The 27,938-nt window shown below is 47.5% G+C and overlaps 4 protein-coding genes and 1 long non-coding RNA gene across 5 annotated transcripts; all 5 read left to right on the top strand.

The window, feature by feature from the left end:
* The first annotated feature begins 96 nt into the window (after positions 1-96).
* LOC130527195 (uncharacterized) lies at positions 97-7,073 on the top strand. The gene is made up of 2 exons (XR_008950952.1): positions 97-363; positions 3,050-7,073. It is a non-coding gene; the product is annotated as an uncharacterized LOC130527195 (long non-coding RNA).
* Positions 7,074-8,564: 1,491 nt separating this feature from the next.
* On the top strand, positions 8,565-12,401 carry pld6 (phospholipase D family, member 6). The gene is made up of 4 exons (XM_057035431.1): positions 8,565-9,036; positions 10,128-10,287; positions 10,485-10,714; positions 11,838-12,401. The coding sequence occupies exons 1-4, from the start codon at positions 9,027-9,029 to the stop codon at positions 12,059-12,061; spliced, it is 624 nt and encodes a 207-aa protein (XP_056891411.1). The 5' UTR covers positions 8,565-9,026; the 3' UTR covers positions 12,062-12,401.
* A 1,249-nt stretch (positions 12,402-13,650) lies between these two features.
* Positions 13,651-20,221, top strand: LOC130527193 (ras-related protein Rab-3D-like). Its single transcript, XM_057035430.1, has 5 exons — positions 13,651-13,793; positions 15,223-15,456; positions 18,226-18,344; positions 18,980-19,104; positions 19,402-20,221. Exons 2-5 carry the CDS (start codon positions 15,223-15,225, stop codon positions 19,587-19,589), a joined length of 666 nt encoding a protein of 221 aa, XP_056891410.1. The 5' UTR covers positions 13,651-13,793; the 3' UTR covers positions 19,590-20,221.
* Positions 20,222-20,473: 252 nt separating this feature from the next.
* Positions 20,474-23,966, top strand: LOC130527192 (tetraspanin-1-like). Its single transcript, XM_057035429.1, has 8 exons — positions 20,474-20,806; positions 21,568-21,636; positions 21,880-22,095; positions 22,314-22,388; positions 22,468-22,575; positions 22,679-22,816; positions 22,898-22,990; positions 23,520-23,966. Exons 2-8 carry the CDS (start codon positions 21,580-21,582, stop codon positions 23,574-23,576), a joined length of 744 nt encoding a protein of 247 aa, XP_056891409.1. The 5' UTR covers positions 20,474-20,806; positions 21,568-21,579; the 3' UTR covers positions 23,577-23,966.
* Positions 23,967-24,256: 290 nt separating this feature from the next.
* dand5 (DAN domain family, member 5) lies at positions 24,257-27,189 on the top strand. The gene is made up of 3 exons (XM_057035428.1): positions 24,257-25,174; positions 25,459-26,113; positions 26,368-27,189. The coding sequence occupies exons 2-3, from the start codon at positions 25,637-25,639 to the stop codon at positions 26,656-26,658; spliced, it is 768 nt and encodes a 255-aa protein (XP_056891408.1). The 5' UTR covers positions 24,257-25,174; positions 25,459-25,636; the 3' UTR covers positions 26,659-27,189.
* The last annotated feature ends 749 nt before the right edge of the window (positions 27,190-27,938 follow it).

Raw genomic sequence — 27,938 nt, 5'->3', positions numbered from 1 at the left:
CACCGTCAGGGGCGGATGGTGGCTTGGACAGGAGGGAAAAAAACCGTTCGGAGGAGGAGGAGAGACAGAGGAGGAGGAGGAGGAGGAGAAGGGAAGAAGGAGGAGGGGTGAGAGGTTGCAGTTGAGTTGCATGGGATGCTGATGCGGCTGCACGGGCTCCATCTCTCCATCCCTCCCTCGGAGAGAATGGAAAAAACAAGGAGTGGTTATGTGATTCCCCCACAAGCCGGAGAAGAAGCGCACCGGAGAGAAAGAGATAGCGGGGAGGAGGAGGAGGTGGGGGCGTTTCCCTGCACATTATAGCCGACCCTCACTCTTCAGCATGGATACAATATATAACATATGGTTTTTCTGGACATCGCGGTAAGTTCTCCATTTTTTCCCCCCTCTGCTTTTGTCACCAGGAAAATGCGGCTTGTGTTCGTTACTCCATCACTTTCGATTGTTGATATCTTAATATTCGCTGATCGTGCCCGAAGCTGCGATAGAAAGGAAAAAGAAAGACTTGTAGAATTAAGCTTGCGGAGCCGACTGGTTGCGCTGCGCCTTGCGGGATCGACGCCCGATCAATTCTGGCCGCTGCCGCGATGTCAGAACTAAACAGGTTGGTCCTGTCGGCATCACTCCCAAGTTCCCGTCAATTGACTTGATGTGTTGCACTCGCATCCTGCTCAACTGAGGCTTGACTGAGCCTGTCACCGCGTCTCTGCGGCTTAATAGATAAAAGAGGAAATTAAAAAAATAAAAATAAAAAAAATCTCCCATTCTGAATCCGAAGGGTTAAGGATCCGATCCCGGCTTTCCGCTCTGAATCGGTTTCTCTTGTGAGTGGAAGCGGATGTATTTACTAACAAAGAAAGCTTCATATCCAAGCCTGTCACGTAGCAAACAGGTGCTGCTATCTGCAGGCTGGTTTTACAGTGGCGTGTCGGGGTCTTATTTGGGCTAGTAGGCCAACTGGAACCTTTGTACATTTAGGGCCTGCACGTTTGTCTGTGTTGAGTTTGTCACCGAAAGTTTGGCAGTAAGCAGAGAGGGTGGCATCTCACGCGCTCCCCTGGGCCAAACGTATTGCAGTGACCGTGATCAAGTCGTTTATTTATTTCTTTATTTATTTGAGAGCCTCGCCTGTGTCGCCGAAATGACTGGAAAGATTCAGCGTTGCGGACCCGAGCATAAACATCCTCATAACGGCGCCTTTAGTTCTGAGCAATTAGGCGGTAATGTGCGAGGAGCAGGCCTCGCGTCCGCGCCGCCTCTGGCTGCATCTCAAGCCTTGCCTTGTCTCTGCCTCTGGCACAGATGCTGGCGATTCTGCATCCTATCTGGACCAGCAGGTGCATTAAAGGATTGATAAGTCCGCTACAATTGGACACAAATGTGAAACACAGACCGATTGGCTCTCATTAGGCCCTCCGGCTGGAGCCAGTCCCCTTTCAATCAAGTCAATTCAGGAAATGGGTTTTCATATAAATGCAAACCAGACATCACCCCCCCCCCCCACCCCCACCCCCACCCCCCTTCCATGAGACAAAGTTGCTATCTGGTCCAATAAAGGTACAATTTTATAAACGTAGGGTGGGGACGGAAAAACGGATGTGACAAGGGGAAAAAAAGAGGCCTGGTTCATGCACTCCATACTGCTTCTGCAGGCACACCCATTGCACGAGTCATCCGCTGATAGCCGAACGATACACACACACACACGCGCGCGCGCGCACACACACAAAACACTACAGCACACTGAAGCATGTCTTCAAATTAGACAGAGACATTCCAGTGACAGTGAGCAGACAGTCCCATCCAGTGAGGAGGGCATCGACGGGGTGTATTTTTACACCAGATCCCTGACACCTACGTATATCTCTTCACAGCTCTTGGTGAGAACAGAAAACACGTCCACTTGGGTTGTCATCAGCTGCAGCCCATGCATGGACAGTTGGGGTGGAGGTGGAGGTGGAGGAGGAGAAGAGATATAATGCGATGAAGACTAAAGGTCTGTAGTTAATGAGGGAAACAGATGTCAGGCTCCTCTCTGTTGGATGCGGCTCCTTTTTTTTTCAACGCGACGAGAGTATTTCAGCGTGTAGGCGATGACAGGTGTGAATGAGGTGAGAGCCTCGCCGGAGGTAAAGGGGAACTTCCCGTACGCAGCTTCGGACGGGCGCAGATGCCGACGGCGCAGACGGATGTGTGGTTTTAGGTCCACGTCTGGGTGGACGTGAGAGGAGCGAGGGGGTAAACGCGGGGCGAGAGCGGAGAGGATGCTGCGGAGATTGCAGTGATTAGAGAAGAAAGGTTAAGATGGTGGGGTGTGGAGCGAGGAGGGGGAAAAAAGGGAGCGACAGGCAAGTCATGTTTGCAGACCGGCTTTCCAGAGGGAGCTGTCTGTGGTGCTGATGCAGCCACGCAGCCCCCTCGGCAGCGCCACCAACACCACTTTTCCCAGTGACACTCCTTGTTCTCTCCTCCTCAGCTGTTGATTGACAAATGCTGAGGTTCTAATTGGCAAGCGTGGACGGGGAAGAGGCAGGCTTATTCTCCGTGGGACACACCGGGGTGGGGAGATGGGAGGGAGTGAATGGGGGACGTCGAGGAGCCGATCGAGGGAGAGGACAAAGATGGAGTAAGATGGTGGGGGTGGAAAGTGAAAAGAAGGAAGGCACGGGGGTGAGGAGGAGGGGACTGAGGTGAGGGCTGAACATCTGTTTGGTAATCATTCTCTCCCCTCAGTGCAGTGTAACGCACACTGACACCTATTTGATAATTGGCGAGCCTGCCCTCTCCCTCAGTGCTCGGTTAAATGGTTGCTTGATACCATGGAGAGCGCAGGGACTTGCTGCTGGCAGTGCAATCTGTTTACATGGTGGAGCTCAGGTAAAGATGCATAACCGGCTGCCTGTGTGGCTGCGTGCACGGCTCACAATCCGCTTATTAGTCAAACTGCGAGCTCAAAACGTGAATCGAAGCATGCGTGAAATGTGTATTATAGCCCGGCCGTGTTGTAATTCCAGGATAAATACGATCTCCTTTGTCTCTCTTATCGTAGGTGCTGTTCTGAAAGAATTTGCCTCCACGCGGGGAGGCTTTTCAAGAGCATGCGGAAGATGAATGGACGCACACAGAAAAGGAGAAAGAGATCCAGAGCTGGGAGGAGAAAGGAACGGAAAGAAAGGAAGGAGGAGGAGGAGGACAGCCTCTATGCTCCCATCTCGACCACGGGTATTCTTGGGTTGATAATACAGATGTGGATGTTATTGCTTGAGAATACGCGTAGTCGAGTGGATGCTTTATCACCTGCACAGGAGCGAAAGCTGAAGAGTGCAACAGCAAAAAAAAAAAGCAGACAGACATGTATTAAGGGGATGTGGCACAGACATTGTGTGGTTTTTAATTAAGTGCCCTGGGAGGGGGGTGGGGGGGGGGTGTGTTTTATGGGAAAGGGGCTTATTTTGTTCAGTCAGAAAGCTTTTTTAAATAGAACGCAATCATGGCCGACCAAATCAAATCTAGCCACTGAAAAGGTGTTATCGCTGCAGTTTTATCAACCATGTCACACTTGTACACCTGTGGAGGAAATGAGTTTGTTTCATGGCCAAATTCGGGCTCGCCCACGGAGGCATCGCCGGGTCGCCTTGCCGCACGCCACTAAGCTAACCCCCCCCCACCCCCCCGGGCATTAGTTCAGGGAGCTTAACACGAGTCTCCGGACTCAAGACGTTAATACCTAGCCTTCTTGATTGCAAACCCTTGTCAGTCAGTGGTGAACGCAGGTGCGCTGGTAATCTTATCAGCTGATGAGCACCTCTCACAGCTAATCACAATCTCCACCAACATAAAAAAAAATAATAATCAGAAGTTAGGGATGATGGAAAAATCCCCAGGGCCCCTTCCACAGGACGGTGGACCGGAGACTCTCACACTATATTTGACTCCTCGGCTCGCAGTGAAAAAAAACAAAAACGTGTGAGAGTCTGATGCCTGTAGCAGCAGCAACAGGAGACAGTAACGCAGGAGGACATGTCGAGGCGGGCACCCGCTGTTGATGCTCCGGTGTTTCGGCTCTGCTGATTGGCTGTCGCGGTGGGACTTAAACCCACACGTATGTACACGAAGCGCTCTGAGGTCCCCGTGATCTGCGTGCTGAAATAAAAGATTGACGCATCGCGTGAAAGAGGACGACGCTCCATCCTCGAACTTGGTGACGCCAGAGACGCTGCAGGTCCACGTGCCGGTGCGGAAATAAGGAATTGATTGATTTTATGGGTTAACTATTTTTAGTCAGTGTGATGGATGTTTATGCCTTTTATTGATCAGGTTGAGGTGCGGGTCTGAAGAATTTGTGGACGTCAGGGCATGCGGATTAATCAGGCTGCATAGGTTGCTTGAATAAAACATCTTGAATTACATTTTGTTGCATAAGCATTGTTGCAAAGCATTATAAATTAGAAAATCAACACCCGCCTTGCAAAATCAGCATTGTATGAGCCCGTGTTTGCAAATGTGTTTATGATAAATTGCACTCTTATCATTTACAATTGTTTATTACTGTGGTCTCTTACTGCTGCATAAACACATCTCCTATTTATTAGTACAGTATATAAACACGATTTATATGAATTTGTGCGAACTTGTTGATTGAGCAGAGCCTTTATTTCGTGAGCAATTTATGTGCGTGCATGTGTGTGTGCTTCCAAGCAACAAAATGACTATTGTGAGCACAGCTCCAGGTGCCTAGCAACCGAATCACTGTTTCCTTGGCAACAGTTGCCTTGCACTCACTGTGTGGGTGATTGGCAGCCTTGACAACGGAGACGGGGTGACACTTGACCTCGCGTGCTGAATGGGAGAGAAGCGAGAAACAGAAGAGAGGGGGAGGGAGTGGGAGGGGACGCAGAGACAGATGAGAGACTAAGTGATAATCACTCTCCATTGTAATCATCCTCCAGCATGTTTCATAAGGCGTCGGCAGTACCCTTCCAGCTGGGGTCCGTCATCAAATACAATACACAGAGCAGCGCATGCATGCATGGACACACTCTTCCTGGGTGAAGAGCTCAGGCAGCCACTCCAAATCTCATCTATTATCGCTCAGCTCTGCCGGCGACGGACTTGCTACGGTTGCTTCTCCTATTTGTGATCCGCTACATGCGGCGCTGTCTGAGAACAACTGGATCCTGGACACCCAGAAAGGTCACCAACACAGATGCCACAGGAGGGCAGATCAGACGCATTTGTTTGCACTTGGCTGAGCGTTTGGACACTCAATTTCCAGCGAGCTTCTCATTCTAAAATATACACATTTGCCTCTGACCTGCAGTGCAGTTTATTGATCGAAGCCGCTTCTGTATTAGCTTGCTGAATCTATGGCTGTAGGGAGAGCTGCCTCCTTCACCGGTGCTGTGTCATGTGTTTCGGAGACTCATTTTGAGGTTAAAAAAAACAAAAAACCACTCATAAAACAATAAATAAGAACCAGAACGGTCTCTGCCATTAGCAGTTTCACATAGGAGCCATTTTTGGTTCGCTTTAGAGGGTCCTTGCCTCAGGATATACGCCGAGGAAGCTGTACAATGTTTAAGGAATTTCAGGAACACCCGACACAGGCGCCATCAGTGAGTTCATTGTGTTGCTGCTGATGTTTGTGGCCAGTTTTTGTTCGAGTGTGAAAAATCAAAATGGAGACAGCAGATGGAAAGTGCAAGGAATAGCAATTCTCTTTGTGATTTTTCAAATAAACATCTTTATTAAATGTCTTTCTTTTACTGCTGCTGTGCCATAAAGTAACTGACTTCTAATAACACAGGTCCGTGAGTGGAAGACTTGTGTTGCCAGATGGATCGAGCCACTAATTTTTCCAATAATACCATTTTTGTATTCTACAAATTATCAAAAAGAAATGACCTGCATCGGATTATAGATTTACCAAAATGCCAATTTTACACCCTAGCCGAGCATTAAGGAAACATCCACGACATCCCAGAACTGCACAGTACACGGATTCTTGATGGGGTTCGATCGAGCGTTTGGGAAGGCCAATCTAATTAATTAGTCTTGGCTTCATTTGTCCTGCAGCATTTAGGGTCCTTTTACCTGGATCACCGTCAACTTCAACCACGTTTCAACCCGAATCACCAGTTCGGCACAGAGATGCGAACCACTCCCACCTCCCGCTCGTTTAGGGGGAAAGACGGCAGCAGATTCTTTTAAAACACACGATCGACAGGAATCACATTTTACTCTTCTCATCAGAGAAAGTAACAGTTGAATGAATCATGACGATAATATGTGGAAACTTTGAGTAGATTTATTCTGTTGCACTAAAAGAGCATTATTCTAATTTAACAGCATGACGTGCGCAGTGGTGTGTAAGATACATCAGCTCTAATCACTTCTCTGGTTTTTTTTATCACTGATTAGACCCAAGATTTAAAATATCTCAAAGAACACATATCGATGTCATCACAATAAGATAAATGCTTCATCGGCACACATCAGTTTGATAAAGGTGGATTCAATTAAATGTCTTAAAGCATCAACATCAAAAACAATTGCATGATCAAAAACACTCACTCCTAACACCTTGACTTTTTTTTTTTTTTTTAAATCCCCCATAATTATCGTTCCTGGGTTTACCTAACGTGAAACAACAAAAGGAACAACAGGAGGAACAACGGGAGGAACTGTGGGTTTGATTACAGCGAACACAGCCTGTAGCATCAGATCGGAGCTGCACAGCACAGCTGGAAACTTCCTGCTGCTGGTGTCAGAGTGCATTAAATGGGATGTGTTCCCCACTCTGTCAGGACCCGCACATCACTCACATCACATGAAAGGAAAATTTAATGAGCCAAGATCTCAGTCCCACTGCTCGCTATTAAACAATTCTGAGAAATCAGGTTTGTACTAATTTAACACGCTGAATAAAAATAAACAATTTTCTTACCATCTATGAATCACGCTTTAAGACTATTACTCTGCTCGTTACTGTAGAGTTCTTTGCACCTCTGCTACAGATAGTAATGAGGGGAAAACAACTCCAGCTTAACCAATACGGTTGCAGAATATATATATTTAAAAAAAAACATGTAACAATTCTAAACATTATTATCTTAGTGGAACAAACATCAGGTAGAAAACAAAAAAAACACTGACGCTGCTTCTCCATGCTGAAGACAAGTGAAACTACCGATCACAGTGCTGCGAAAACGCAACACAACCTGTGAACAACACTTCTTCTACGTGTCCCATGTGAGTAAGTAGATTGTTACAGGTCCAGGACCAGGACCAGGACCAGGACCCTATCCTGGGCCTGGCCATGACACTTGGATTACTGATTGGCCGCTTCACAGGCATCTATCCAGTCGCTGTACACGTCTACTGGCTCTGAGAGATCTGAGGAGAATTGGATCAAGGATAAAAGAAATGGTGTCGCTTCTCCTGTTCAGACCATAATGACACTATTATCACTTTGGACATCAATACAGGAAATGATTGTGAACAATGGTACGAATCTTGTCAATTGTGTTAACGGTTAATAGCAATCCTCTGCTCAGCACCTTCATGATCAATAATTTACCAGATGTACGCAAAGGTTGGCGTTAATCTAAAATGTTAATCAACGTTTTAGATTTGTCTCAAGGTGCTTTTAGGCATAAAAATGGCCTTGATCACGTCAAACTGGATTCATCGTCACTGACAAATGGCATTTTTTTCTAACATGATCTAGTGAACCAGAATCCTATTGAGGGTTTCCTCCAAATTTGTTACAGTTTGATAAAGAGGTTTCTTTTTCAAACAAAGCCAAATTTCAGCCCAGCTCTTTCAACCTTAATGCAAATCCTGGAGGTTGTGGGTGCGGGGAGCTGAGGTTTCCCAGTAAGATCTCACTGGGGGATTGTTTGCAGAGATGGTGACAGGTTTCAGCCTCGGAGAGGCCCCGCTCCCTCCTGTGTGGCTTATTTCCACGCTCTGTTCCAGCCTTTTGTTTACAATGTTTCTCTCCCCACAAAACTGTCAAAACTTTTGTGACATCCTCCAGATAACTAATAAAACGGTGGACCTGTTGATTTGGGTTTGCTGCGTTCCAAAGTTCTGGAAAAGTTGGAAACTACAGACAGCAGTTTTTTCTAGAGCCAGGACAGATATTGATACCATCTAGAGCTACTATTAAACTCCAATTGATCAAATGAAATCTACTGTTTGTCTAACAACCTTTTAACTTAAAAGGATGTTTCAAAAATGGTATTTGTTACATGTACATTCACATATAGAAAAGGATACAAGTAATAGGGGTCTGGAACTCCTCCAAGCAGACGGAACACGATATTATCCCGGTGTTTCTGCTTCTTTCCCTGCCGGTGGGATAAAGTTAAAAGGGTGACTTTTTAAAAAACCTGAAATGTTACCGGGACAGTTAATTTATCAGATAAATGTACGTACATTTTAACATCACATGACTTCTCGTGGTTGCAGAACGGACAGGTAAACTGCGTCTCCAGATCGCCAGTCATTTTCTTTTTAGGAGGAGGCTTTCTTTTTGATTTTCGGCGACCCATTCTAAAATCTGTGCATGTGACAGAAATGAAAACAAGGAGGCTTAGACAAAGACAACGTGCAACGGCGAGACAAAGCTCAATGGTTTTACTATAACGTTACTTAGCGAACTAAGTAGGCTAACATTAGCTTGTCTGAAGCCGATTACCAGTATAGCATAAAACGCTTCACCGCGAGTACAACTGCATGTTACTATTGGTTTTTATTTGTGCATCTACGTTTATCTGCAATCCTAACGATAGAATTAGGTGTTATTTAATGAGCATTTTGCCTTGTTTACCTATGTACTCAGCAACTTCAGGATACGGAGGAAGTACTTCCGGCTGCCGCAACCCTTCGCGATGATTGGACGAGGGCGGTTTGCTTGCGAGTCAATGATTGGCTGGTTGAGCTGTCAGTCAACTCCGACGATCAACTGACTACCGGTTATTCCCGCGTGACCACGTCAGACGGCGGAAATTCACTTTACGATGCTGGCAGGTATTAAAACATCATTAAAACACACACAAGTTCTGTCCTTTCACATTATCTCAGACAAACTAGAACTATTGAGTCCATTATGTAGCGGACCGGCCTGAATCATCAGAATTTTACATCCCTGCATCAACGGCAGAGCTCACTTTAACCATGCACGCTTTCCTTTGCTGTGAAATGGAGCCGTTTACGATCATCACTTTTCACGTTAGTAACATCATCCTTAGAAAATGTCTTCATCTCGTCGTCAAGTACATCAGTAAATCACCTCAGTACTACCAAATGGAGCACCCCCTTAACCTTACATTGAAATGTCCTTCACCTCCATGTACAATGGTGTGTTTTAAAGCATGTGTGCAGAGGTGCCACATCAAGATTAATGTCCTTACAGAACATAAAGAGTCGCATATGACAGTGTGTGAGCATCACATCCACAAGCATTAACAATGATTTGACCATCAAACCTCACGCCGGCAACACCCACCGTATTAACGCCGACCTTGGCGCTCTTCGGGGGTGCTAAACTACGACAAGACAGTAAATCTTCCTGCAGTTAATAACTAGTCTCGAATCAAGGCTCTTCATTGAAACATCGATAGGACTCATTTGAGTTGTTATCCTTAACGCCGCCCTTTGATCTTTCAAAGATCAGTGACCCAAACAGGCCCAATAAAAGCACGACTGTCGGGCCAGGGCCCACACGCCAGCCCTGATGTGAGTGGGGTTTTCTGATGGCGTTGACACATATTTTCACCCAGCGAGGTTTATGAAATAACCCGAAATTGCTCAAGAACACTGCAGAAAGACAAAATACTATTGGTAATAAAATTACATTTACTTACAATACCATCTCTCTTTACTGTACTTCTATTCCAAAACAACTGAAATAATTTCTCTTTGGTTAAGAATAGGAACTGACAGACATGCAAGATACAACAGCTTCTTTTCTCTAGACATTTTCTTCATATTTAAAAGTTCTTTATAAAACATCAAAAAACAATGACATGCGAATGAACTGATGTGCTCACAGAAGTGAACATAGACAAGTTATTAAAAGGTTACTGCTCTGGTCCGTGACATTATTTTGTAAATTTCAGTGATGTGGAAGGCCGGCTTTGCCATTGGGGCCTTTTGTCTCGCTACGGAGCTGATCTTCTGTATCCTCCGTCGCCGAAGGTCTCGGCCCGTCAACGAGGTCCTCTTCTTTCCCTGTGAGACAGTCTGCATGGAACACATCCTTAGTCCATCTTTACAGCTGTAAGGGACACGTTGCAAATGCCTTTTAATGGCTCACTGCAGATTTGTTAGGATAATATATAGAATAACCATCTAGAACATGTTTTGAAATTTTAAATTTGCTGTAATGCCTTTAATCATCATTCCTGAGTGGAATAATGCCTTCATTCATTCGCTATGACAAAAGAATTTTATTTTCTCTCTTTGTGCTCCTCCAGTTCCTGTTTCTGCCCACTGACTCATGGCAAGAAGACGTCCATGTACCATCTTCTCCAACACATCTTGTCCGCGTCCTCCTCTCTGGACGTGTGTATTTTTGCCTTCACAAACACGGACTTGAGCAGGGCCGTGCTCGCCTTGCGCAGCAGGGGCGTCGCCATCCGAGTGCTCGTCGAGGAGAAAAACGTCTCCATCTGCGGCTCGCAGATACCTGTGCTCCTCGGGGCTGGTAAGAGAATCACACCCGATACCACCTTCAGACGTCATCCACAAACACGGGGGGGACCCATTCAGCAGAGGTAATGCTGCTGGAAATAAATGTCACAGCAACCTTTGCGAGGGCATTATCAGAGACAGTTTTGGTCGGAAATACGGGAAGCATTACTGAGGCTCTCTCCTCCCAAAAGCCTCGGTGTTCCCGGGCTGCTACTTTCAGGAAGTCTTGGGGAGTTCTGCGGTGGCGAATGGAGGCATAATAGCAGTTGTCTCAGTGAATGGAGGTTGCCACTACATGCCCTCCCATGAGTCAGAGTAATCGCTCTCCCAACACGCTGAAAGATCGTACGTTGCGGGTCAGAGGCGCGCCGTCTCTCTTTGCCTCTCAGCCTGGTGCATTTCATAAATTACTGCAGCTGCATACTGTTAGACTGAGAATTAACTAAGTAAGGGATTGGCAAGCAGACAGCACATTTCATTTGGCACTGATCCGTGGGTGTAGTTTTGACTGCGCCAGTGGTGGAGACTGCTGTGGCCTCAGGGGAAGTCACTTCCTGTGTGCGTTTTGTCAGCATCTGCAGAAGCGTTGGCCAAACGTGACTGGCGGTGAAGCACGGCGCTCTCTGGCTGTCACTCCTGTCCGCGGGCTCCATCGCTGTTGTGGAGATTTGCCCTGAATCAACATCTCAGGTTCAGAGGTGTCTTTATTGTTTCAAAGAGATGTGGGGAAAAGAGGAGCTCGGAAACCGTGGGGCTCCACTCGCTGCAATTTTAACTGTGTAACAAATTGGGCTTTTATTAATTGATCACACACCCAACTAAGATGGAAGCTTTCTTTGCCTGAAATGTGGTGTATTAGAATGAGAGGAATGCTGACGGGTTTGAGATGTTTCTATAATGGAAATAAAAAGTCTGTGTGGTTAAAACCCACCATTGAATGTTATGTGACAGCTCCTTTGGTCAGATCATTTCAGCTACTATTGAATGTTTCTGTTGGTATGTCATTGCTAAAACATGGGAAGTTTCCAGGAATTGTCATGACAGTTGAGGCAAACGCAGCCCGTGCACGATGCCTCGCCCTCCCACCCCCCCTCACCTGCCCTCCCACCCCCCCTCACCTGCCCTCTCTCCGACAGGGATCTGCGTGCGTTTCAACAGGACGCCCATCAGCATGCATCACAAGTTTGCAGTGGTGGACGGCAGGAAGCTCATCACCGGCTCCCTCAACTGGACGTGCACGGGAGTGCACGACAGCAACGAGAACGTCATCGTCACCGAGGTGACGGAGCTGGTGCGGCCCTACGTCAGACAGTTCGCCAGATTGTGGCTGTGCAACGATCCGGAACAAACCTGTGTGTGACGGAGGACGCCTCCAAGATCCACGTCAGCTTTACCCATTTTACGTTACAGCCATGTTGCTGTCATGGTAACGGATCAGCGCCACCGCGTTGAGAGTGGCGCCACTTTGTTTTGATTGAAATGGTTCTGGCTGTGGGTCCGTGTCATGTGACTGAGCAGCCTTAGTCTCCAGGTACCAGTTGGTTCTGGAATCACACACAGCTGTTGATGTTCTTCACGTCTACAGCTCTCTCCCCTCGAGTGTTTCTCCTTTGTGTATGATTCCATATGGTTTTATAACTACGTAATGTTTGGGATTACTTTGTCCAGGTTACCAATAAAAACAGCGTTATTACTGTGCACTTTTGGTGCGTCGGGCCTGATTTGCTCACAGTCACAAAACACACTTTTGTAACAAAAGCTAACAGTGTTGCAAGTTTGTGAGGACAAGATGTGACCTGCAAGCCCCAACACTCAGGCCAGAACAAGACTGTGCTGCAAGATTAAAATTGCTCCTGCAGTTTAGGTCAACTTTCAACTTTAAAACGTCAAATTGATCAAATAGATTGTTTCAGCTGCTTACAAAGCGCCATTTTATTCACGGTGGATACGGAAAATTCCCTGAAAAACTGAGGGATCACGAGTCTGAACGCGTTAAGCGAAACACAACACGCACTGCGAGGTGACGAAACAAGTGACTGGAAAATGGAAAGCAAAACCGGAAGTAACGTGGATCCAATTTCAAAATAAGAGCCCGAGAACTTCAACGGGAGATGGTGAAAGACACGCAGCCTGCTCATCTTCAGCGCTCTTCACTGGCCTCCATGTGTGTGGTTATAGTTTCAGGGTTTCAGGGCTGAGGGATATTGTTTCATTTACAACATTTTTCACAAAGCACTGCAGAGTAGTGATGGATGCAAACTTGTGGCTTTTCTACTCACGCTAACCCACAGTTCATACAGCAGATGACAATGTTCAATTCTGATTTGAACATAATTCATCACAAACTAGTCCCTGTAATCCGAACACTAGGTTATTGTGTATTCCAACACCTGTAGCCAGGTACCACAAAAGAGCAATTTGACCAAATACATTGACTGGGCAACACATGAGGTGCAGGTTGCCAGTACCAGGTTGGACCTGCTTTTGACACTAGAACCTATGGTGTCATAGATTCAATAAGTTGCTGTAAACATTCCTTGGCCATTTTGCTCCAGACCTGACAGCATCACGCACCTACGGCAGATTTGTTGGCTGCACACCTGTGATGCAGGTCTGATATCCACCCTCAATGTTCTCTATTAGACTGAGACCTGGGGAAGGTGACGGCCATTCAAGTCCAGAACTCTTCATATTCGAGGCAGCAGTATGAGATGACTGGATCTTTGCGACATGATGCATTATTCTGATGGACATCCCCAATCAATAAAATATCCCCCATCCCATAACAGTACCGCCACCAGCCTGAACAAGGCAGGATGGATCTGGATCTGCGCTTTTGTGCTGCGTGTGCTGAACTCTGACCCTCACACTTGAACTTTACAGCAGAATTGAGTCGCATCCGCTGGTAGTCCGTAGTCTAATTTGTTCTTTTATTTTGAAATGTCCAGCCGGAAGTGCCATGCATTCGTTGATGCTGTTTTGGGTTTCAGCGACAGGCACGTTCCGGGAGGAAGCGCACGGCCGCAGCGCACGCCCATCAGGTCTCAGTCCGAGGTGGAGCACGGTTCCTAGGACGGGGTGCAACATCCAGGGTAAGGAACACCCGCTCTGGGTTCTGTCAAGTTTGGTTGAAACTCATCACCCTGTCGTTGAGCTTCCTTCTGGGAGGAGCGCACCGCGTCAGCGCGTCCCCGTTTAATAATTTGTCATTCTAAAGTAAATCAGATTGCTTTTATAGAAACATTATCAACAAGTGTCATGGTCCACTTTTTCCTCACATAAGCCCGCAATATTTGCATCCGCTTTGTCATGTTTTACCACAACACGAGTTGTTTTATTCTGTTCCAATGACTGGTTTTAGTTTTAAAAACATCCACGCACCAGCTCATCAGCTATACTATTCGGCGTCTGCGCATGCGCGGTATTTTGCTGGGTGAACCGCAGCAGCACCCTGGTCAGCTCTATCTTCCTGAAGGCACTAATGCTTTGCTGGCCTCCAGAGACATATCAACACTCAGGAACGGAGTCCTGCCCCCCTCCCCTGTTTCTGGAGGCCGGGGTGGTGGACGTGTGGATGGATGGATGGATGGATGGATGGTTTCAGGTTCCAGAGGAAGGAAAGAGTGCTGAGATCTGGATGGATGATGACAGGAGGGATGCGGAGATGGATGAACATGAAAGAGTGGAAGAAGATAAACGAGCGTGCATGCGTGCGTGTATAAATGGGAGCGTCAGCGGGTCGATGAATGGTCAGATGTGTGATGGATGAAATGTACAGGGAGGAGCGGGAGAATCTATGGCTCCGTGCCTGCTGCTCAGCATCCTCTGATCCCATAACAGGAGTCCATGTGACAAATGGTCAGTAAGAGCATTGGCTGACTGATAGATTGTGAGGGGGGGGCCAACCTGGCCTTATTTCAACATGCAGGGGCGTGACCTCAGTGCAGGCAGGGGCCATGTTTGAAACAACACTCCCATTTACCAACGTCAACAGGCGCTCTGCTCTAAATTTCAGACATGTGAGCGCCAGGCTAGCTGAATTCTGAAATAGCTGAGATTCCTCATCCTGTCGTCCAAACACGCGGGGACTGTCCAGCTGCGCCGCCGCGCCGGGGATCCGACCGCCACCGTCTTGAATGAGCCAGAGTCCAGTTGCATCCGTCATGCAAACTCAGTGATTGTCTGTGGGAATTGGTACTATTGATCCTGTTGAAGGGGAGGGTGTCGGAGCCAGTCCCGGGCGGCCCTGAATGAGTCGCCAGCTCTTCCCAGGGCCTGAAGTCAGCATTTGGGGCTCAGTGCCTTGCTCAAGGGTACCTCCGCAGTACTCCCCTCCAACCCCTCCAACCCTACCATTTATTATTGACTCGTGTAGAAAAGAAAACCAATAAATGACTGACTAATACATTCATGTGAGGGTAACAGCGACGACGTGGCGATATTGGGCGTCGGGCTCTGCTCGTCACCGTCGTACGTCGTGGTTTGTGCTACTTGTGACTGAAGCTTTGCCCGGATCGGCAGATGGCGACGGCCAGAGATCCGGCGGCGGGTCAGGACCCGGGAGAGGCGTCCGACCAAAACGTTGACGACATGTTCAAGCTGCTCATCATCGGCAACAGCAGCGTGGGAAAGACCTCCTTCCTGTTCCGCTACGCGGACGACTCCTTCACGTCGGCCTTTGTCAGCACGGTGGGCATCGACTTCAAGGTCAAGACCATCTACAGGAACAACACGAGGGTCAAACTCCAGATCTGGGTGAGGAAACGGCCAAATTTGTGTTGATGAGGGTCAAACTAGAAGATAAAGGCCCAAAAGAAGCGTTTGATCAAATATTGACAGAACCCCCAACCCAAAGCTCCAGTATGAGGAAAATAAATAAAAGTCAAATTGTAAATAGAGGGATATTTTGTTCTTTGAATTTGATTTAGTGTAAAGCAGCATTCAATTGAACCAAATCAATCGCTGGATCAGAAAAGACGCTTGTTATTTTAAGTGGGCTGCGCATTGATTTTGGCCGAGCTCGACCAATCTTTATCCAACGCTGAAATCTTACAGGCGGCCCGATGAAAACACACACGGCGCCACGATTTTGCCACTTTGCCACTTTCGACTGTTTGCATTGTCTGATTTCTGCGGCCTGGCAGATAAGGAGAGTACAAAGTGATGTTTGCTCAGCGCGCGAGTCGAAAGCGCCGGCGCTTTTGCTTGATGACGGCTTCCAGACTGCGTTACAGCGTGCTCAGATTTAACTTTAATTAAAGTGGCTCACAAAAGTTTAGCGTTAAAGCCGTCTGCAGCTCCTCGCGCTGCTGTGTTGTCGCGGCGCCATGCGTCAAAAATGGAGCCGCCTCTTTACGCAGCTCGCCAAGCACAAACAGGAAGACGTGTACAGTGGGAAGTCTCCTGATCCATCCAGACACCTGGCTAACACGGGTTTCCATCTCATTACCAGTATTGCAAACTGCTGCATTATATGGTTTATTACAGGCGTCGCTTCCAGGAGAACCACCTGCTGGACTCATTTTCTTACTTCCTTTCTCAACAAGTGACATGTTTAGTTGGAAATCGCAGAGTGGACTAGAAAGTCTAATTGTCCCAAATTATAATTCAAATATTCCCAGAAAATACTGTTGATTATGGATGGATCCAGAACTCTTAGATTACAGTGACACACACACACACTCACCCCTTTGCCCCATTGACCCGCTGCTGGGCTGGTCCAGCTCGGTGCGTTCCACAGGAAAGAGAACATAATAGAATTGGCAGTTTTCGGGATTTTATACATAATCAGGTTACAGGTGACACAGTTCAGAGTTGAATAAGCAGGGTTGGTTTACAGGGAAACCTTTAGAAAACAACTGCCATGTTCAGGGGACCACATCAGAAGCACTGTAGCTTCCATGCCAGGCCACTAGGTGGCAGTGTGGGGTTTTGGTGTTGCGGTCGCAATTCTGCTCAAGTCGAGCGCCAACAAATCAAATGAATTGAAAATGTGTCTCTGCTGAACCAGGCGATGGTGGGAGTAGTAAAGGTTTGCTCTGTTGGAGGGTCAGCGTTAGGTTCAGGAGTCTGCAGCGTCACAAGATCATCACACAGAAACACCAACGAGTGGCCTGCATGTAAACTACAGCCACCTCAACATGTAGCGTGTTTCCAGGAGGTTGTGTGTGTGTGGGCTCTGTTTTCTCTTTCATAGTTTAGTCATCTCGGAGCTGAATTAGGCCTTCGTGTCGCAGGCAAATCTTTTAAATGACAGTGATCTAACGGTCATCTGTATTTTCAGCAGGAGGTTGCGTGACCGCTGCTGTTTGTTAGCAAAATTGCTGAATAATATATGAATGGCTTTCGTACAAATTTCAGGGGACGTCAATAATTGTCCAAGGAAGCGCTGGTGACACATTTCTGAGTGCTTCTTTGGAAAACACCAAAAAGTGACGCGAGAAAACAGCAGCAGCCAAGATAGACGGAGGTAAATCAAATGGAAGTCCTGTCATCTTTAGCTATATTATCAAGCATTTCCAGGGCAAAAGAAACAAACACGCATTGTAAATATTGGACAGAAATGAGGTGAGCTTGACTTCAGTCTTCAATGCACCTTTCAGGGGAAGAAATTCTTTTTTTTTTTTAAAAAAAAAAGCCCAGATTGCTGTTGCACAAGACAGTGTTTTCCTGCTCAGCCATTAGCCTCCTACAAGCCGCAGCCTGTCACAGGTGTGGCGCAAGCTAAATTCTTTCATTGTGCAGCTAACGACAGCTGATGCCCGACATCGTCCCTCGACAGCGGGCTTCATGAAAGATGCATGCAGCTGCAGCTGAGTGTGCTCGCTGCGCAGCCTGACACCCAGGACTGAGCCGTTCCTCGACGCTACCAACGGCGCCGCTGTGAGATGAGAGTCGTACATCATCGTGTAATCATAAATATTCAGCGCGTCGCGTCTCCGCCGCTCCGCTCGGATCGTCGCCGCGACGCGTCGGAGCTGCGCGGGAGCGCCGGGACCACTGAGAGTCATTGTGAAAAAGGTTCCCGGTTGTTTGCGTCATGGTGTGTGCCTTGGAGAACACCCCCTCCCCCTCCCCCCCTCCCCTTGTGCTGTGATATCGCCTTATTCCTGCAGTTTGGTTGGATCCACACCCTGCGGTTCTTTCAGCATTTTCCCACACACAGAAACATCCCCCCCCAGGCGTAGCCACAAAGCACATCCTGGCGTACTCGCAGGGCGTGGTGACAATCAACACTTGACACGAGGGATTCGTTCCTGTTGCAGAACTTAATGATCCGTCTTCCGCTCACCAAACACGCAGGCTAATGGTTCTTCTCCCAGGGATCATCCTGCTTTACTGTTCAAAGAGAATCCTGTGTGTTTTATTGTTAATAAGAAGAATGCTGATGTCATTTAGCCGCCCTCCGCCCGCAGAGTAATAACTGTGATTGTGCTGTTCTCTGGAGAAATTTCCACACTTATCAGGTACGTGACTCTCTAACGGAGGCAGAATTAAGAGCACCAGTGTGTGGCGTCTCCACAGGACACGGCCGGTCAGGAGCGTTACCGGACCATCACTACGGCTTATTACAGGGGAGCCATGGGATTCCTGCTAATGTACGACATCACCAGCCAGGAGTCCTTCTGCGCTGTGCAGGACTGGTGGGTAAACTCAGCCTGACCTCCGTCAATCTGCTTTCTGCCGATGCTGTGACCCTTTATTAGTTTATGACACCCGCACCGGTGGAGCCTGCTGTAAACACCTGAACAGCAAAGCACCCCTCTTCATCCTCCTTGTCTTCTCCATCAACTCCATCTCCTGCTTCTTCTTCTTCCCTTTCCATCTGCTCCTCCTCCTCCCTTCCTTTTCATTTCATCTCCTCCTTTTCCCCCTCCTTCCTCTTCATCTTCTCCCTCTTTTCCACCTACTCCTTCCTCCTGACCCTCCAAAGAATCCATTTCCAGATGAACTGACCCCACGTTCGAGCCCGTTAGACTGATTTGCTATTTTACAATTCTATGGTTTCCAGGTGGGAAACGCTGGTTTTTATTGCTTTAATCAAAGAGGGGAGCTGAACTCTAACACCATCGTGAGCACCATACAATCCCAGCTCCAGGGGTGAATGTCACAACCTCTCACAGTGTAATAAATCACAATCCCACTATACAAAATATTAGATCACCCGAGGTTGGTGTGGGCAGCGTGGACGTGCAGCGGCCGGTGGGCAGCCAAGTGTGGAATCGCAACAGGGAAATGTACAGCGTCGATGTAAAATGGTTGCTTTGGTGATTCTCAGGGCAACTCAGATCAAGACCTACTCGTGGGGCGACGCTCAAGTCGTGCTGGTCGGCAATAAGGCGGACCTGGAAGAAGAAAGGCAGGTCCCTACTGAAGACGCGCAGCGATTAGCGACAGAGCTCGGTCAGCACGCTCACACATACGCCCACTACACAGCAGCACGTGTGTTTGCACATCCGTCATTGTGAGGACTCTCAATGACGCTTCTAGTTCCCCTCCCCCTTATCCCGACCGCAACCTTAACAAGTAATTACCAACACACACCCTTTTCAAGTTGTGACATCATCAAATTGTCCTCACTTTGCTAGTATAAGTGTGTGATGGTACTGAGTATGTAGCGTGTACACACACACACACACACGCACACACACATCAAACTTCAATAAATGACGCTCCTTATTTTCTCTTTGGCCCCTCCAGGCTTCCGGTTCTTCGAAGCCAGTGCCAAAGACAACATCAACGTGAAAGAGGTTTTTGACAGCCTGGTGGACGCCATCTGCGAGAAGATGAAGGAGGGTCCCAACGGAGACGAAACTCCATCATCCGGCAACAAGGGACCCAACCTGAACGAGACACCCAGCCCCAGCCAGCGTAGCTGTGCATGCTAGCTGGCAAGACACACCCATGCACGTGCCCCCCCACCCACCCCTCACACACACACACACACACACACACAGATTACATTGTGATAAAAACCATATGTTCCTGCAATACTATCACGGATGCTTGGCTTCCATTTATTTCACGGGATCGTCTCCCAATTTTCCATCATAATTTGAAAGACTTTTACACTGAGATGCCAAAGAGCTGAGCGAGAACATCTGTGCCTTCTGCCCAAAACCTCTGCTTTACTTTCATGTGCGTGACCATCAACCTGTTGCCACTGTAAGGAAGATTCCACGGACCAGATTAGTAACTGGACGGGGAGCACTGGTTCACTTGAGTCGTGCTGCCCTCTCGTGGTCCTACCTGGAAAGTGCAGTCATTGGACGTGGTGCTGGAACCCGGGGGCTATTCTTGTTTCATTTAAGCTGGTGTATATTTCTTTTTTTTGTACGTTCACAAATGCTGTTCAATATTATTTTTCTATGTTTCTTGTCTCCCTCTCAAATTTATGATTGAAAGGCATGTCGCCATACTTTTGTCTGCTATTTTCTATCGGTGCTAATGCTGTGCATTTTAGCTATATTCAGTAAATAAAAAGGTTGGTTTGGGTAGCTCCCCACAGGGCTGTGCACAACATGGTCATCTCTGAAAGAAATACTGTTTCCTTTTACTGCAACAATAATGCTATAACAGGCAGGAAGTTATCCGAGGCTGCCCATTGGACCATATTTGAGGTCAACATTGACTGACTAACAAGTTTGAATTTTTTTTGATAGTAGACACGAACACACCTTCCCGGACAGTGATCATAGATAAGCTTGGGGAAGTTTGACATTTAGAACTGAATCCCTGGTTAGAACCCCAAGGCCTTTGACAAAAAGGGTTAAAAAACAAACAACAAAACCTCCTTTTAATCATTAACAATGTCTGGGAATAAATGTCTTTTGCTTTTTTTTGTTTAAGAAAAAAAATACAGGGAATATACCAGGATGCTCAGGCTTATTCAAATGTCTGGGTTGTAAAGACACAGACAATAAAATATCCTGGCCTCTGAAAAGGGACTTTGGCCACCAGGAAGTGTTTCTTACCAACATTGCAGAGTCAGTGACGCTGAGGCCACGGACTGTCTGTGATAATAAAAGGGCACGTGAAAAGCTAGGTGATCAGACACTCCTGGTTTGAAGGACCTGAGGGAACATTCTTCTTCTATACAGAACAGGTAGGACCTCAACATTTAATGTCACTGATTTTAGCAGGAAAAGTGACCTGGAGAAAACCTTCACCTCCGTCTGCGAGGCGACAGGCTGGAAATGAGATCTGTAAAATCTTGTGAGCTTTTCTAACATCTGAGCAGGAAAACTCATTTCATCTGTCTGAGAAACACTAAAAAAGTAAAAGAGTTCGATTCCATGGCCACTGATGAAACTGGCCTCAGAGTGACATTTAAAGCTAATTTATCATCTTTTGTTCCTTTAATGTCAGCGAATAACTCTGGGAGGTTCTGTTGGACCCTAATGACCTGTAATAAAGATTCAGGACACCGACAACTGTTCGTTTCACCTCATATCTGTGACGTTATTGGAAAAAGAATGTAATACTGAGGTGTGTTTTATGGCTTTACTGTTAATAATAAACCTTTGATTACCGTTAATTGGAGACACAGTTAATAAGCAGCCTTCAGCAACTTCCTTCCTTCAACCCAAAATGGGTCATGTGATCCAAAACTGGACAAACAAGTGAAGGAAACTCACTCGAAACTTTACATCAAATCAACCCGTCTCCTGACCCACCAGCCACTGCGGTTAATGTGTAACCAGGACAAATGGTATTTGACCCACAGAGACGAGGCGCCCGCCCATCAGCTGTCGCCGTGGCGATGATATTCCGTAGTCAGCGAGTTCAACCTGTGCATGATTAGTGAAGGAAGTGAGGGGGTTTCCTGGCACTGACGCGCTCTCCTGTTGTGTTTGTCCTCCACAGCCAGCTGCCACCATGTGTTGCTCCGGGTTCCTCAAAGTGATGATGTTCATCTTCAACGGTGGCATCTTCGTAAGTGTCACTCAAACGTCGGACTCGGAGCCTCCAGCTCATCTTAGATTTGTTGAACAGTGGAAAATACCTACAACCTTTTTAACGATGGCTGTGAAGGACCCGAGACAGGAAGTGATAAAGAAACTTCCTCATCATTGAGTCCTAATCTATGAAAACCATCCTCTCTCTCTCTTTGTTCCTTTCCTTCTCTCCTCCTCTCTTCCCTCCTTCTCCACCCCCCCCCCCCCCCCCTCTCTGAAGTTGGCTGGCGCGGCCATCCTGGCCGTGGGGGTGTGGGTGAAGGTGGACAGCGGCTCCTTTCTGGGGATACTTGACGACGTGGAGGGGGTCCCTGTTGGGCTCTCCCAGTTGGTCAACATCAGCTACCTGCTCATCGCTCTGGGCGCCGTGCTGCTGGTCATCGGTTTCCTGGGCTGCTGCGGCGCCATCAAAGAGAGCCGCTGTATGCTGCTAACGGTGAGGCTCCTCAGCCCCAGCAGGAGGGGGAACCAGCCCCACCACTTGCCTTTCTCCTGCTGGTTTGTCGTAACCTTTGGGAGAAGACTGACGACGCTGATGATGATGATGATGATGATGATGATGATGATGATGATGATGAATACAATGATCTGAATTAGCAGCTTGACTTTGAAGAGCCAGTTTTACCATCAGTCCTTGTATCCCCCCCCCCACAGTTCTTCATCATCATCTTGATTATCTTCATTGCCGAGGTGGCCGGAGCCATAGTGCTGTTTGTGTTTACGGGTGTGGTGAGTACCAACGGAACCATCAAATGTCGACGCCCAAGCGGACCAAAAGTGGACCCAATTCTGTCCTTCTTCTTCTCAGGCAGCCGAACTTTTTGCAGAGGTGGAGAACGCAGTTCGGGACAGCATCAAGAAGAGCTACGGAACGCAGGACAGTCTGACCATCCTGTGGAACACCACCATGGAGCAGGTAACGAGTTTAATCATTAGTGACGAGTCTGTTCAGATGTTTACCATCTCAAAGAAAACGTCTCGGTGGCGGAGTGATTTTGAATATTCTCTCTTTGTCCTAGTTTGGGTGCTGTGGAGTCAAGAACTACACCGACTTCAAGGACTCCCCCTTTCAAGGGGGGAGAGACATCTACCCGCAGTTTTGCTGCAATATAAGCTCGACTACATTTCCATGCAATGCTAACCAGGCGATGTCTTCGGTACCACAACAACTTCGTCTGCAGTTTTCATTTTGATCTCTGTCAGAAATAAAATGTTGTGTTTGGTTTCCTTTTATGGAGATGGTTGACGGCTGCCTCGATAAGCTGGTGGCCGCCATAGAGGAGAATTCCCTCATCATTGCCGGCGTGGCGATAGGAATCACCGCCATCGAGGTACATCGACCTTATGATGGATGCACTGCAAAAACATCACACTTGAGTAATATTCAGAACGTTGAGGAGAGTAGTCTTGATCTCCTTGGAGCATGTTTGCAGGATCCTGCTCTGGATCAGGAGCTCCAGATCCGGAGCTCCGGGTCAGGAGCTCCAGGTCTCTAAAGGAGCTCTGGGTCAGGAGCTCTGGATCAGGAGCTCCGGGTCAGGAGCTCTGGATCAGGAGCTCCAGGTCAGGAGCTCCGGGTCAGGAGCTCTGGATCAGGAGCTCCGGGTCAGGAGCTCTGGATCAGGAGCTCCGAGTCAGGAGCTCCGAGTCAGGAGCTCCGGATCAGGAGCTCGGGGTCTCTAAAGGAGCTCCAGGTCAGGAGCTCGGGGTCAGGAGCTCGGGGTCAGGAGCTCCGGATCAGGAGCTCGGGGTCTCTAAGGAGCTCCAGGTCAGGAGCTCGGGGTCAGGAGCTCCGGATCAGGAGCTCCAGGTCTCTAAAGGAGCTCCAGGTCTCTAAAGTGTTGCTGGCTTTCTTCGCAGATCGCTGCCATGGTGGTGTCGATGGTTCTCTACAAGCAGATTGGAACTAAGGCCTAGAGGGCTCTGCCTAGGATGACACAGTTTTCCAGGTTTTCCAGGTTTTCCAGGCGACACTTCCCCTTTAGTTCACTCTCAACTGTACAGATTTAGGATCATCTCCTTTATTGCATTGACAAGGCTGAATCAGAGATGGAGTCAATGACTTATAGTAAATTATGTGTGCAGATGCATTTACAGTGTGCAGTAATATGTAATGATGCGGGGAGAAAACTGCCTCCCTGTCAGCCGTTGCTGTCCCACGCACTTCAGGAACGGGACAGATTTTTGTTACCATCGTGAAATACCATCAACCCCTTCAAAAAGAGTTGTTCTATTTTATATACATTAAGTCTTAATAAAAAATACCAACTATATCTCTTTGTTTAGGTCTTAAAATTGACAAATCTACTTGAGTCTCTCACCTTCTTTCTTCCTTTGCCATATTGTCTTAGAACACCTGGCACCATTCCTTCATTTCCATATTTAGCATGCTAGCTTCAGGCCATCGCTGTAGGTGGGAAGTGCCAGTGAGCCAGCAGCTGGTCGCTCTTCACGCACAGCAAATATTGAACGAGGGTTTGCACATAGGTTTGTTATGGCCTCGTGTACGACGAGCCGGAGCGCCGCCGCACCCATGGCGCTCAACAGAACTAATCACTTCTCTCCCCGGAAGGACTGGAAATGAAAAACTGTAAAGTTATTCTGACCAGGATTCCGATATTCCCAACCCCGTCATAAGGATTCCAATAACTCTAATGAAGTCTTTAGTATTAGCACAGTCTCTCCACGCAGATATTCCATCCCTGAAGTCATTCGTCATGAAAACAGCATATTTCTGCAGTCTGCAAAACCAGTAAATTCAGAATTGTTGAGTTTTTGGTTGTTGTTTTTTTTAATCCCCAGCTAAAGCACTGTAAACACACTTGTGTATTTCCCCCCTTATTTCCATGTACTTTGCCCTGAGAGATTAACATAATCTAATGCAATTTTAGGGTGATTAGTTTTGCACACTTTATACAGCATTCATGGATATTTTCTTTTTAGAATCAGATTTTATTTTTCTTAATTGTGTGTTTATTTTTATGTAAACAGAGAGATAATCTCACATACAGTATATTTAACCTATGAAACGGACACTGTAATACTTGACAAACTCTGCCCTCTTGTGGAGAACATGGAGAAAATAAATAATGCACGTTAGTCCTGTTGTCTGCAATACCACACAATATTCAAATTCCTTTAAAAGAGAATAAGATGTGCATGTAGATGTAGATGATAATATGGAAAATAATAAAGAAATAAAGAAAAAAAAAAGCTGTGAACAAATATTTCAGGTCTGAGCTGATGTGTGGAAAAAATGGACTAGAGAAATTTAGGTTTTGCATTTCCCAGATCTGACTGGTCTGTTAAATGGGGGAGTAGGAAGCAGGTGAGCCCATGAGGGAAAGTGGCTTTCAGCACCCACTTTCTCTATGAGAAAGTCAAACAGACTCTCTGTTATCACAGTGGCAGCCAGTCGGCCTTCAGCGGGCGGCGTGTGATCAGGTCACGGGTGACGGAGCACCCTGAAGGCTAATGGTGTAATGATGGGCTGTGGAGGAAGAGGCCGAGAGAAGGTTTGTGAGAAGAAATGGACAGGAGATGGCCTGTTTACACAGAAGACATAAACTCATTATTGCTTAACAGCCTGCTATAATAAAGCGTCTGCTGAATAAGGAGGTTTTTACTGTGCACCATATAGACGGCGTTACTCTTTCTGGAATCAGGTTGTTTTAGTTCAGGTGACAGTGAGAGCTGAAATGCTTGGTGGCCAGAGGGTGGACTCTGGATTGAGTTTAAGCTTAGTGTGATGTCTGGTCTGCTGTGGGAATTGTGACACCTTCTTTGTGTTCAAGCACAGGTGAGAAGCGGCTGCCGCCTGTATAAAAGACTCCCTCCATCGGTCTGAGGCTGCGCTGACAGCAAGGTCCCCATTTGGAACCTTGGACCACAGACGACAATTTTCCTGTTGAAACACTGCGCGGAAGCTTTTTTTTTGGTTGTTTATTTGTGTCAGGACGTCTTTATATTTGGGTAAAATGAAGCTTTTTCCTCTCACGTTTGTGTTCATGTCGAGCATGACGGCGCTAGCATTCACGCTACCTCACAGCGCGTTTGACTTTCTGAAAGGACCAAAGGCGGAACTGGAGTCATCTGGTAGTGGCCCCAATGAACCCGTCCAGGGAGTAGTTCGGGTTTTTCCACTGGACCCTCGTTCTCTGGCCCACTCGGGCTTCCTCAGAAGGGGACCGGGCGCCCGACGAGGCCCTTCTCTCAGCCCCAGAATGCCCTTTCCTGCTTTCTTGTCGCAGGGGCGTCCAGGTCCAGCTCCGGCCTCCAAGGCCCTGGTGAGTCCACTGCACCACCTGCAGCCCAAAAGTGAGATGGAGGTGAAGAAAAAACAAGGTTTACAGATGTGGCAAAAAGCTGTGAGCAAAGGGGACCTGATGCCCGTGTCGCTGCCGGCCAGCCTGAAGGACGGGAAACAGAGCTGCTCTGGAGTTCCTTTCACCCAGGTACCACACTGCTCAAATCACTTGATTTTCCAGAATTTTCTATTTCTATTTGCTAAACACAATGACACAAACAACATAGTGAGACTGGACAATGAGCCAGTTTCTTCTCTCAGGAAGCTTGGCTGATTCTCTGGAGGTGTGATGGTGATAAATGACATAAACAGAAAGTGTTGATTTTTACACCCTGCGAGGTAAAATAAGACCGCGAACGTGGCTGTGACTCTAATCGAGCCTCCTCCCTGTCATTCTCGCAGCGTGTGACGGCGGCGGGATGCAGCACCGTGACGGTGCACAACAAACTGTGCTTCGGTCAGTGCAGCTCCCTCTTTGTTCCCTCGGAGGCACCGCTTGGCACCGGGATGGGGCTCCTCCACCACCGGGGGCCGTGCTCCCGCTGCGCCCCGTCCAAGGCCCGCGCCGTGGTGCTGCCCCTGCTCTGCGGCGCACGTGTCCAGGAGAAGCGGGTGCTGGTTGTGGAGGAATGCAAATGCGAAACAGGCCGCGAGGAAAAGGCGGCTCAGAACGCAGCTTCGGGACGCCTGTGACGGGTTCCGGGCTGGTTGGGGTTGAATAAGACTTTAAAGTGAGGTGCTTCCTGTTATTAGCACACGTCAGGGTTGGTGTGGTGATTTCTCTTGTATCTGAATTTGGAATTCAGAGGTAAATATGGGGGTGATTATTTCACCCTGACTGAAGACAAAAGGACCTTTATTTGGGCCGTGCGATTCTAAGACGAGACGTCTGCACTGGACATGTGCCGATGAGGAAAACTGAAACACTGAGATATGCAATCGTCTCATTAAACTGCCTATTTGCCTGCATTTCATCCGCCTCGTGTTGTTCATTCTGTAGCGACGCCGTTTGAGTGCAATTTAGCCGCGATGCAAAGCTGGAGCAATAAGCCGAAGAGCTCAGATTTGTTGCTTTGTTGCACCCACTCCACATATTCAAGCAGTGTCAGCCTCTATGTTTTATTAAAAAGCCGTGTTCGGGCCACGTTTAGCACGTAGCACTCTCGTCTGAAAGTGCCAAGCTACAGAGCAAATGAGCCATTGAGCGGGACGCTCAGCAGTAAGCAAACATAATTGTTTCAGCATGGACCCCTGAATTATGTATAGGAGGCAGCTATTCTCATGCCCAAACTCTTTTCAGTGCAATTGTGGGAATTTGAACATCCTTCACCGCAGATGCACTCGAGTGAGCGTGTGCGTGTGTTTGTGTGTGTGTGTGTGTGTGTGCGTCCTTTTTTTTCAATTAAGGCCCATAAAACCCATTACTCATTTACATCCAGGCACCTGGGCCTGCTAAAGTGAACTCATCCAACACATCCCTACATACATTCCCAGAGGAGTGAAAAGAAGAGGGCTCTTTAAGTTGCCTTGGCATGCTGTCAATATGACTGTTTAGATGGCCATTTGCATTCACGCGGGCTCTCCGAGAAAGTGAAAGCGTTCATTGCACTACGGGGTGCACGGATTCCCTCCGATTCCATTAGCATGTGATTAACATCCCGGGCTGATGGCTATATTTTCCGAGATTGATGGGACAAATATTTGCCCAAGTCTTAACTATGAGGAATTAGAGGCCACTTTAAAATAGGCCCTTGTTTTTTTTTCCTTAGTATGCAAAAGGTGAAGAGGTTAGGAGGCTCATAGAGACCACTTTATAGAGCTGCATTCCTCCCAGTGAGGACTGCTTGTGGGAAGAGACTGAGAGTGATTGTAATCAAGTGTTTCTGTCGTCCGTCTCCGACTCTCACTGTCCATAATCATCTACACATGGTGCATAAATGCTGGGGAAATCAGAGAGGGCATCATGATCTCAC

The sequence above is a fragment of the Takifugu flavidus genome, chromosome 6, assembly GCF_003711565.1.
Source record: "Takifugu flavidus isolate HTHZ2018 chromosome 6, ASM371156v2, whole genome shotgun sequence".
Classification (NCBI taxonomy): Eukaryota; Metazoa; Chordata; class Actinopteri; order Tetraodontiformes; family Tetraodontidae; genus Takifugu; species Takifugu flavidus.
Note: the sequence above shows the minus strand (reverse complement) of the source record. Positions and strands in the feature narration are given on the sequence as shown.

Bases quoted from the DNA above. Each gene is read 5' to 3' on its own strand.
- pld6 (XM_057035431.1), top strand. The intron at 10,288-10,484 runs GTAAGGGACACG...GTGCTCCTCCAG, and splicing joins CTTAGTCCATCTTTACAGCT to TTCCTGTTTCTGCCCACTGA. The intron at 10,715-11,837 runs GTAAGAGAATCA...TCTCTCCGACAG, and splicing joins ACCTGTGCTCCTCGGGGCTG to GGATCTGCGTGCGTTTCAAC.
- LOC130527193 (XM_057035430.1), top strand. From the start codon at position 15,223: ATGGCGACGGCCAGAGATCCGGCGGCGGGTCAGGACCCGGGAGAGGCG. The intron at 15,457-18,225 runs GTGAGGAAACGG...GCGTCTCCACAG, and splicing joins GGGTCAAACTCCAGATCTGG to GACACGGCCGGTCAGGAGCG. The intron at 19,105-19,401 runs GTCAGCACGCTC...TGGCCCCTCCAG, and splicing joins GCGATTAGCGACAGAGCTCG to GCTTCCGGTTCTTCGAAGCC.
- LOC130527192 (XM_057035429.1), top strand. From the start codon at position 21,580: ATGTGTTGCTCCGGGTTCCTCAAAGTGATGATGTTCATCTTCAACGGT. The intron at 22,096-22,313 runs GTGAGGCTCCTC...CCCCCCCCACAG, and splicing joins GCCGCTGTATGCTGCTAACG to TTCTTCATCATCATCTTGAT. The intron at 22,991-23,519 runs GTACATCGACCT...CTTTCTTCGCAG, and splicing joins TAGGAATCACCGCCATCGAG to ATCGCTGCCATGGTGGTGTC.
- dand5 (XM_057035428.1), top strand. From the start codon at position 25,637: ATGAAGCTTTTTCCTCTCACGTTTGTGTTCATGTCGAGCATGACGGCG. The intron at 26,114-26,367 runs GTACCACACTGC...TCATTCTCGCAG, and splicing joins CTGGAGTTCCTTTCACCCAG to CGTGTGACGGCGGCGGGATG.